The 10,885-nt window shown below is 37.5% G+C and overlaps 1 protein-coding gene across 1 annotated transcript; it reads right to left on the reverse strand.

Annotated features, from left to right (window-relative positions):
- Positions 1-6,085: 6,085 nt before the first annotated feature.
- Positions 6,086-9,392, reverse strand: LOC149029529 (scarecrow-like protein 22). The gene has a single exon (XM_089141932.1). The coding sequence runs from the start codon at positions 8,930-8,932 to the stop codon at positions 6,518-6,520; it is 2,415 nt and encodes an 804-aa protein (XP_088998058.1). The 5' UTR covers positions 8,933-9,392; the 3' UTR covers positions 6,086-6,517.
- Positions 9,393-10,885: the final 1,493 nt, after the last annotated feature.

The raw sequence follows: 10,885 nt of genomic DNA on the forward strand, positions 1-10,885 counted from the left end.
AATTATTGAGCATTATAGGATGGAGTGTGGGGATATTTTGCAACAAACAAGTTATCTTTTTGGATACAGGACAAATGAACGAAGGCAATGGACTAGGTGCGGTACTTCTTGCAATTACAAAGGGAATCAAATGGGCAAAATCCACAAATTTAGAGATCAAAGAGATTTGGTGCAACCAAAAGGACGCATTGGAAGGGTTGGCCAAAAATCATACAACACCATGGCCTTTGATTATGATACCAGCCTTTATTAACATTCTAACTAACGCTTGTGGAGCGTCTTTTTGTAACTTTAAATCCCCAACACTCTTACATTAGTTTAATTCTCTAGCACTAAATGATGCAAGTAGTTGCAGCAGTAGTACCATAGAAGCATCCATTACTGCATTTACAAAAAACAGCATTGATGTTATGCATTATTAAGTAATATATTTTTTTCTTATTATCAAAAAAAAAATCACAATTAAAACCCATATTAGAAATAAACTAATCTTCTATGATTTATCTCCTATTTTCTCTCCTCTCTCCTCTCTCTCTCTCCTCATGCCATGAGGAGATATTTCCACCATTAGTCTCATTCTTCAATTTAGCTAATTATATTCTTACACATGTTCTTCAATCTCTTTCGTTCTTTTTCTTCAATTTAGCCATTAATAATGAATGATCTTGTTTTAAGTGTAAAAAATGAAGTTTACAAAGACTTTACGGTAGATGACGTCCTCCCAATGTGATTACCCCCTTGGAAAAAAGAGGAGAATAATGTGAAATTTAGGATTAATTTTAGAGACTTACTAACAATTGCATGAAAATTTTAGGCTTTACGATGGATCCTCCTAATGATTAATTATAGGGAATCGTAGTATCACAAATTATAATGGATGTGAATTCCTCTTCTTCAAAGTCCCATCACTTTTGGTAGGACTTGGGGAAGCGGAGGAGAATTAAAAAATATATTATTTTATTTGACACGAGACCCATATTTTCAATACAGTAAGGTAAGAGTATGACATATGACTGTATATAGGATAATGTAACCATTCACTACCCATTGTTTATACATGCATGCTCAGAAGGTATACCATCTTAATTCATATGTCATATCATCAAAAATTCACAATACTAGTTGATATCTATCCATATTTGATACAACAGATATTATACATATCGACACAGTCTCTTTTTTTTTTTTTTTTTTTTTTTTACCAAAAGCCACGTATTGAATTACACTAAAACGTTTTGACACAAGACAATTTGTCTCTTAAAATTACCTGACTGAAATTAAATCTTACTTATAAAAAAAGTCCAAGCTGCAATAAAATTTGCTAAAGTTTACAGATTTTACACGTTGTCCTCGGTGATTGGGACCTTAACATTTCATGGTGAGTACCACTTGACCTTTGGACGTTGTTATTATTTAACTATTTTGGTGAACTCATTAAGGGGCGTAAGGACAACTCCTGTCATATTCTATTCTTTGTTTTTTCCGCGTGATATTTCTGACCGACTTTGCTTTAGTCTTGTGCATTGTCTAGCGATAGGGGATCGTCGGGTCAAGATTTATGTCGAGATCAAAATCTCGAATCTAACGGTCTAAAATTTTGCAGGAGCTTTTTTCATAGTTTACTTTTTCTCCCCATAAACGTGAACATCACCAACCAATCCTCTCTACCTCAAGCCTGAAGCCACTTGTGAAGCTCAACCTCATAAATATCTGCCATTTGTACAACAGCCAGTGACTGTTGATTTGATGGTTAATGTACTGTGCATGATGATTTAAATTTAACTCCTAAAATCCAATTTCAAATAAAATTAAAAAAAAAAAAACTGAAATTTTCTTGGAACTGACCGTACTATAGTTTTAAATCAAAAGCCATTTCCTCAAGAAAAGTGAAATAAAATAAAAAAAACAAAAATTATATAGCTTTATTGATAGCAAAAATAAATCAAAGTAAAATGAACAGATGAAAATCACAGAAAATAGAAAATCAGAAACATGGAAAAATAAATCAATCCTAAGAGTTTGACTGTTTTTTAGATTTTCTTCATAAATACTTTTTCTTGTTGACTAACTCTACAGAATCCAATAAACCTACTTTTATCATACTTAGAGTGATCTTGATAGAAATTGTTCATATTGACTTTGACTAATCTTAAGACTCTGAAAGGAAAAACTACATATAAACTTATTGAATTTTGAATCAATTATATTTATTATCCCTGAAAAAAAATTTGATTACATATGCTTCTTTGTTCTCAATTGTTGGAGTTAAATGATGGTGTCATTGATTAACAAATATACTAAATATCCATTTTATTCTTTTTCTTTTTTTAAATTGAAAAAATTCATAAATAGAAAATAGGTATAATTTTGTTTTTATAGAGAAATATTTTGTTATTGAAAATCAAGTTACAATTTTCTCAGTTTACTATATTTTAGGGGTTCTTATATTAGTTTATTTAAATTAGTATAATACATCATCATTTAACCCAAACACTTAATAGCAAAGAGCAAAAAACATTTGTAAATGATTTCTTTCCAAAGATAGTGAATATAATTGATTCAAAATTCAAGGAGTCTATATGTAATTTTTCCATCCCCAAATGACCCTTCAAAATTGAGGTAAGAATTTAGGACTAGAGACACGAGGCAAGAAGGCAAGCTAATTGTGAATAGGGTGAGCGTGAGGGTGGTGTTGAGAGTTTGTCACTATCGGAACTATCTTATCAAATTTTTGTTCTCTCGATAGAACATGTCTTATATGTTATCACAAAACCATTCTTCAATTCATTTTTCTCATTGGATTGCTTATAAAGAACAAAAGAATGAATCGTTTTCACAAGCACCTACCACCCGTTCTTCTATTCATGTTCTCAAAGAATTAAAAAATGAATAAAACTGTTCTCTTATAGTATTACCAAAGACATCCATACCTCATTTTAGTGAAAATGTTACTATCTCTCCTATGCACAGATGCAAAGAGAACTTCCAACCTCATCTCTCCATACTTTGACCCTTCACCAACCTCATATATACTTTAGTTTTGAGATTATTTCTTTTTTCTCTTCTCTATGTTTCCTTGAGACCTAGGGTTTTGTTTCTAAAATATTTAAATCATTGATTCATGATCTTCAGAGGGAGGTAGTCATCAAAAACATACATTAGTTAATTAACTCTTAGATCTACTAGAGAAGAGGGAAGATTTGGTTGTTAACACGTTTCTTTCCCATTTATAAAGTTCTAATTTAGAAATCCTAAGATGCAGAAGCCTTAACTACCACTCTAAATGACCCAAAAAGCAAGGTTTAAAGTATTCTATAATACAATATAATACTAACAAATATATATTTATATTAGATACAACCAATACGATACATATTGATGTTTCTTTTTTCTTTTCATTAAAGGGAACATATTAAATTGGTTAAAACCAATTTTATATTACATTCATGAGTTTTTTTTTTTCTTTTTCTTTCTTTCTTTTATTTTCAATTAATAACATCAAATTATATTAATCAGTACGATACAATACTCAATATGAGACAATACATCTCTTAAAAATTAACTTTTTTTTTTTATGAAAATTGAATTGCCTAAAGAAAAAAAGGAAAATGCTTTTCTATATTTTGAAGGAAGAAAAAAAAATAGTGTATTATATTAATTTATTGAGTAGGGGGTAGGAACTATTATATATACCATTAAGGAAGATTGAACTCTGACTTTCCCCCATTGGGATCCATTGGTCATTTCTAACTGAACTAATCTTTGATACTTCTGATACTTCTTTATGTTACTCTTCAATGCAAAAACCTAGCAAATCTACATCTTCTCTGGTTTGTTGCATTCTTTTTCATTTCCATTCGCAGCACTGTGACCAGCCTTGCTACTGGATTGCATTTGTCTCTCTATAAGAGAGAAATTTTCCATTCAATTGAATTTTAACAATGATGGTAAAGCAATTCCCAGAAAGGGGTTTCAACTTTGGTTAGGAGTTAGGACCAATTCTACATGTCACATTCATGGGTTTTTTTTTTTTTTAAATTAAAACTGACATCAAGCTGTTACATCAATCACAATAAACACACAATCTAGAACATTCAATTGGAATCTAAGACAATCAAAAGGGCCATATAGATTGGGGACCAAACCTAGAGTGGGTAACATGAGATCATCAGGTGGGTAGAACTTCAAAAAAGCCAGGTCATGATGAAAAGCTCAGCAAAGTGGGCCAAATAGATCCATCGAGTGGGTTGAACATGGACCACTTAAGCACCCAACCATAAAGATAGCCACTCTTTTTGTGGTATATTTTAAGTCCTTTTCTAGTTTTCTGCAAATGAAAAATGAAAATCAAGCCCATCCTTAGAAAAAACCACTCAAGTGGGCCGGACTGGTTCAGTTCAATTAAAACATTTCACCCTGTCACCTTCCATCCATCTCTATCACAGCATGACTCTGCCTTCGTCACCAAATATATATTTTAGGAAGCCCAAAATAATTGAAACAACTTCAGAAGCCATAGCTTATATAACCCAGAAAAAGAAACAATGAAAGGACTACCAGAGACTTCAAAGTCAATTAAATTAGAGTTTAAAAAGAGAGATTAGAGAGATTATTATCTTAATCCCCTCTTTGTTTAAGAGCTTCGTTTTCAATGAAACAACAGAATAAGATAATATCCATAATCACCTTCGTCCATACCAGTCATGTTCTCATGCAATTTAATATACTTAATAATCAAATATTGTCTTATTCTGTATATATATATAGAGCCTATGAAGCTGCCTTATATTTAATTTTATATCTTCTCCTTGATGATCTTACCTACAAGATGACGAACATAAAGAGTTTAAACTAATCATAAGGAGAGACCTATAGAACATGAGCCATGTGGTTGGATGAGAATGAGTATAAACTATACAACACAGTTGCAAAATTCAATGCACAGCAAATATATTTTTATATATCTAATCTCATTTCATTACTATATAATCCTAAGTCCCCACCTATGTAGATTAATTAATTAAAAATCTACAGACATCTATGCGTGTTATGCGTTAGGCATACTTGCCAGGGAGGAGATTAACCAGGAAATGGTTGTTGAGTAACCTACCAGGCACAAATTAGCCTCTGTAATGCTTAAAAAAAGGTACATAATCCACTTAGCTTGAACACTATAATACTAATTCCCAACACTAATTTCCTCCACAAGTACAAATATGATCTGGGTGTGCACCATTTGGATCTTAATTCTCAAATAGCCCCTCATATAATTCTGGATCTCCTTGCTTTACCAAGAAGATATCATTAGTTGATCAGAGAAATAGAACAAACAGAGAAACAAAAATATGATCTTTGCAGATAACGAATCACCCAAGAAGCAACAAACAGTGAAGAAGCTTTGAACGGAGTTCTTCATTCAAATACAAGAACTGAATCCAAATTCCTGTCTAACAAAGGGGTCCATGATAACAATGGAGAACATAATCTGCTAGGGAAGATGAAAGTTAATTGGTTCATACTTTAGTTGCTCAAGGAGAACCAATTATAACATCCCACCTGAAACACGATCTCTAACCACAAGGAACTATACTGTTTGCTGGAACCCAACTAGATCAGTAGAAAATCCACCAACCCTAATTTCTAGCCACAAAGTACGAAATACTTTTATTTTTTGTCATTTTCTTTCCACTCTTCACATTTGAGCACAATTTTATAACTCTCCTGGAAGTAAAACCAGCTTTTGCAATTACTGACAGGGAAGAGGTAGGGATGATTACAAATTTGCAATTGCACTATGAACAGATCTTTTATTGATACTTGGTTCCCTGGCCAGGCAAAATTGATATGAATGCTCTGTAGCTGAGCAGACTGAACAGTAAATACCAACCTACTGGGAAATCACATAAATGCAACAAAGACAACACCAGAAATTAAAATCTGGATATGAACATGAGAACTGATACCAAGTAAAATTACATAGTTCAATCTGAAGTAAAATACAGAAAATGTGAATTGAAGAAAATCATGGAAACATTCAAAGAATCATGCACATCTCATCCACAGAACTAAATTTTGGGGGGTTAAATTCTTTTCCTTTTCAAATTTTTCGCCTTTGTTGTAAAGTGTACAACAATCATCACCACCACCTGAACCAGAAGTAAATTGCTGCTTTCTAACATTAACACTAGAACACCTTAGCCGTAATACCCATGTCCAAAATAGTCGTAAAAGGGGGAGAAAAAAAAACCAAAAGAAATTACTGTACTACACCTTCCAATTTCTCAAATGTTTTGTTTTGCTCAGAAACAACCTGTCTAACAACATAGACAATTGGTAGAGGAGAATCACAGGCAAGAAAACGCAGAAGGAAGCCATCAGAAGAAGGGCGACCACCATAGATTTTTCCAGTCTCAGGGTTTATAAAGATCTAGAAGCAGAGTAAGTTGAATGGCACCTTCGTGTTTGAAGTGTACTTGTTGTAAAAGCCAACCTTCCTGCCTGCAACAAATTTCCCTCATTAGCACCTCCAAGCAGATGCTGAGACGAGCTCACGCCGCTGCCAACAGAGGATGAGCGACGGCTGGCGCTTCTCGACGTGAAACCCTCTAATTTGAAACCTCTTAACCAGACATTCAGCTTGGGTTTCAGTGAAATTGCTGAATGTTAATGGGGAGAACCCAGCTTGAGCAAAGAGAGACCTCCATGGTGGCAGTTTATCAGGGGCTCGCTGCCTTCCCAGGACAATGCTCTCAATCCTTGGCTGGAATAGGAACCTTTCAATCTTGCGCACAGCATCTGAATTAACGTTTACTGCATCAAGTGAGTCCAATAGGAACGAATACGAGTGAAGCGCACCAAGGAAATGCTGCGAGAAAGGAAGGTCGCTGCGATCACAACCGCGGTCTACAGAAACCACAATTTTGGGGGAGAGCTGTTTGACAAACCGAAGGAGTGAAGGAGCAGATGATAGGTGATTGGAAGATGACCCAACGGGGAGATTCACTGCAATTGCTTCACTCTCCGTGATAGGGAGGGCAAGTGACCAAGAAGCTGGGTCAAATGAATCAAGGCTAACAATGTCGAGCTCAAATGCAATGCCAAGGTCGTTAGCGAAATGGGTCAGGTTCTCTCTGGTGAGACTAAGTTCAAGTGGGTCATGGGAGGATGGAGAGGCCAAGGCAGTGATCTTCAAGGAAGGGGCACCACCAATCCTCAGAGCAAGCTCCTGCATGAAGGATGCCCATTGCCCACCAAGGCCAATATCAAAGTCTACAATGTGAATACGATCTAACCCATCAAGTGCTTCAAGAAGGGCTTGGTTACAGGTGAAGTTGGCGAATTGAAGAAGTGGAGATATCTCAGAGAAGGCCTTGTAGGCACCGATCTTGAGAACAACATCGAAGGGGGTTGAATTCCTCTGTGGAGGAGATGAACCAGTGTTGTTGGTGAGGAGGAGTAATTGCAGAGCCTCCTTGAAGTAGAAAACAGCCCTTTGAAGGGGCTTTCCAACTGGGAGCTGGTGATTGAGCCGCGCCAATATCCCTCGCGCGTGTACCGAATTCCCTGTTTCAACCAGCTCTGCGGCCTTCAGGAGCTGATCGACCTGTTGCTGTTGAACCACATCATCGCCTGCGCCCATCACCTTCGGTTTTGGCCCCATTGTTGGCCTCTGTTGAAGATGATGAGGCACCTGTAGCTGGTGAGGGAAGGCCGACAGCGACTGCTGTTGCCTCCGCAGTAGAAGTTCTTGACCTGAATCGGTAAATGGAACCTTGGGGATCTGAGAAGCCGGGTCAATCACACCAGGGTTGTGGCGCTTCGCTTGAGGTAGCAGGTGGTGCTGCTCTTGCTGCTGGAAACCCAGTGGGACGAAGAAGGATTGGCTGTGAGGATGATGGACTTGTTGCTGGTTTATCAGAGATTGTGTATTGAAAAACTGTGGTTTTTCCTCAGAGTGCTCAAGATGTGTTTGCTGCTGCTGATAAAGCATGCCAGGAGGTAAAGAAAGAGGGAGAGGGTGATTCAGAGCAAGATTGTTAGGAGATGAAGAAAAAATGGGGTTGGGAGGGTTATTGCTGCTGTTAGGAACAAAACAAGGCATTTTGTAATTAGGAAGATAAGCCGTATTGGGGACTGAACCCACCCTTCCATTTTGGTGATTGTTGTTGTTGGCGGTGGTGGTAGTTCCGGCGGCGGCGGTGGTTGCAGCGAACCCAGTACCAGGAACAGAGAGAGAAGGATTGGTGGTACCGGTGACATTACCACCACTACTAGCAGCAGCACCTGCAACTCCTCCAATTGGCTCAAAGGTAAAACCATGGTCGACCATCCCGAAGCTAGAAGCATTGGCTTCTAGCTCAGAACCACCTCCACCTTGCAACAGCTGCTTCAAGCCCGAAGAAGGGTCTTCGACGTCGCCCATGATCCATCGAAGTAACGACTGTTCTTGACCAGGAGAAGCTGTCGATTCTGATAATATGCTTTCCCAATCTTCCATTCCAAGGCCACATTTTTCCGCACCAGTGCCACTTCCGCTAACGATATCCAAAGCCGCCGGAATCGGTTGAAGCTCCGAAGCCCATTCGTCTTTCCGAGCAAAACCACCACCACCGCCACCAGGTGGCTCAGGTACTGCAGTGGCGCTGTCCTGCTGTGTAGGCAGCCATTTCTGTGGGAGATTATCGGAAACCGCCGCCACACCGGCAGTGTCGGTTGAGCCGCCTCCTCCACCCAACGAAGAAGACAGCGTTGAAGTCGATGTGGGTGGACTCGGACTCCTCCTTGGATCCAGTACAGAGGTTGGTTCGCTGCCCACGCAGCTTTCCTCCTTCCACTTGCTCCCTAGCGCCGAAGAAATCGAATACGAAAAATCTGAAAGCTCTGCAACTTCTAACACCCCCTTCCCCTGCAAACTAAAGGGCATTCCCCTCATCTAAATACCAGTTATGCCCAGAAAAAGAAACCCTCCAAAAACAACACCAAAGAAAATCCAGATTCGAACAGAAGGAACACGAAGATGATGATGAAATAAGTTTCAAAAAAGTTGTCAAATATGAACTCTGTGTGAAAACTACAGAAAAAGGTTGTGATCAAAACAAGTCAGCCATTAATAGGAAATCAAAAGACCCTTCTTCAGTCAGACTTCAACCCCAAAGACCGCACCTAAGATGCATGCACTTCAAGAAACCCATACTACCCACACCATAAACAGCTGCAAATCTTCCATCATCTTCTCTACCCTTCAAACTTTTTCTGTCTCAAGCCCCTCAAGTCCATTTCTTTTCTGTTCTCTCTTCTCTTCTCTTCTCTTCTCTCTTTTCTCTTACCCTCTACGACTCTTCTCTTCTTCTCTGCCCTCTTCTGTCGCAGGCAAGCAGCAGTACTCTGTCCGTTCTCTGTTCTGTCATGGATGCGTGCAACATAAAAAAGGGTAATAAAGTGCCCTTCCCCTCTCTCTTTCTCTCTCTAGAAATTTTTCTATATTTTCTTGTTTCTTTGTTTTATTTTCAAATTGTGTGGTTTGTTTTGACTCTTTTGAGACGGGGTTATCTCTCTCTTGTCTCTGACTCTCTTCTGCATTTTCTGCCATTTTGTCTCTCATAATATATTTCTATTTTAATAAAATTTTTAAAAAAAAAATTCTAAACAGATAAAAGATGTACTGCCCAAAATATCATTTTTTTAAATTCATAATTCCATATTTACCCTTGGAATGTTTTACGGTAAGAGGGCTTTCTCTAATTACCCCAAAGATATTGAGATGTGCCGCTGTGATTTCATACAAGTAAGGTGGGGACCAGATGTGGGGTCTCTTCTGGACCAATGGGTGCTGAGGTGTAGGTCTCTCCATTGACCGTCTCTTTCAATGTTTCTGTGACAGATCTTTTTCTTGGCCAAATTTCTGTGACAGATCACAGAAGGGGAAAGCTGTAAAACAGTAAAGTCTGTCACGTATAGGGGTGTTTTTGTCATTTTAAGGACTAAGGGTATTTTCGAACATTTGAAATGCCATTCCGGGCAAAACCAATGTCAAGTGGCACACATGCATATAGGGTCCACCTTTTGCTTCTGGGGTTCTAATACTACCCCTATGACTCTCCTATATTTACACATAATGCCCCTACCAGCTTTAAATGTTGGGCGCTTCTAATTTTTGATACTGACAGAACTTGACTTAAAGTTTTAAAGCTCCAAAGATGATTTATCACGTCCTTGCAGTTCCTGTGGATAAGATCGAACCGTATGTGAGGTCGGCATTACAGGCGTTGGATCAGAATAAACCAAAGAGAAATTGGAAATGACAGTAGAATCTATCGCGAGAATATGCCGAGATGAAGTTGGTCCTTCTACCTTATATTTTATTTGGGAAATTGTATATTCTATTAAGATAGGGGACCTATAATTAAAATAATAATCTTCCTTCTTATTAAAATAAAAAACTTTAAAAAATTCAGAAATAAATATAAATGAGCAGTTAATTTAATAATACTTATGTTAATCAAAGAAATAGAAGGTCCAGAAAGAAACAACTTGAGGATGCATTGAATTAAATTGGATCACTCCATGCAAAATAAATCATATCAATCAAAACCTACCAAACTCATACATGTTTTATGATTAATTCGCTATTACAAGGCACCAATTTTTTAAAATTTACCTAGAGAAATCCCGCCGACCCTTCTTTGCGTGTGTTATATATTAAGCATTCGCATCCCTACCTCCCTTCTCCTCTATTCCTAATTTTTTGAAATTTTCTTAGAATGGTCTCTCAGACTTTCTTTTCATGTATGAAATATCATACTTGACTTTCTTTCTGTTTGGCTTCATTTTTCGGATCCTTGCACAATGTTAAGTCCTGGCTCTATCCCTTGTTGATACAAATCGA

Source organism: Hakea prostrata, chromosome 1, assembly GCF_041222555.1.
Source record: "Hakea prostrata isolate BN-2017 chromosome 1, UWA_Hpros_2, whole genome shotgun sequence".
Taxonomy (NCBI): Eukaryota; Viridiplantae; Streptophyta; class Magnoliopsida; order Proteales; family Proteaceae; genus Hakea; species Hakea prostrata.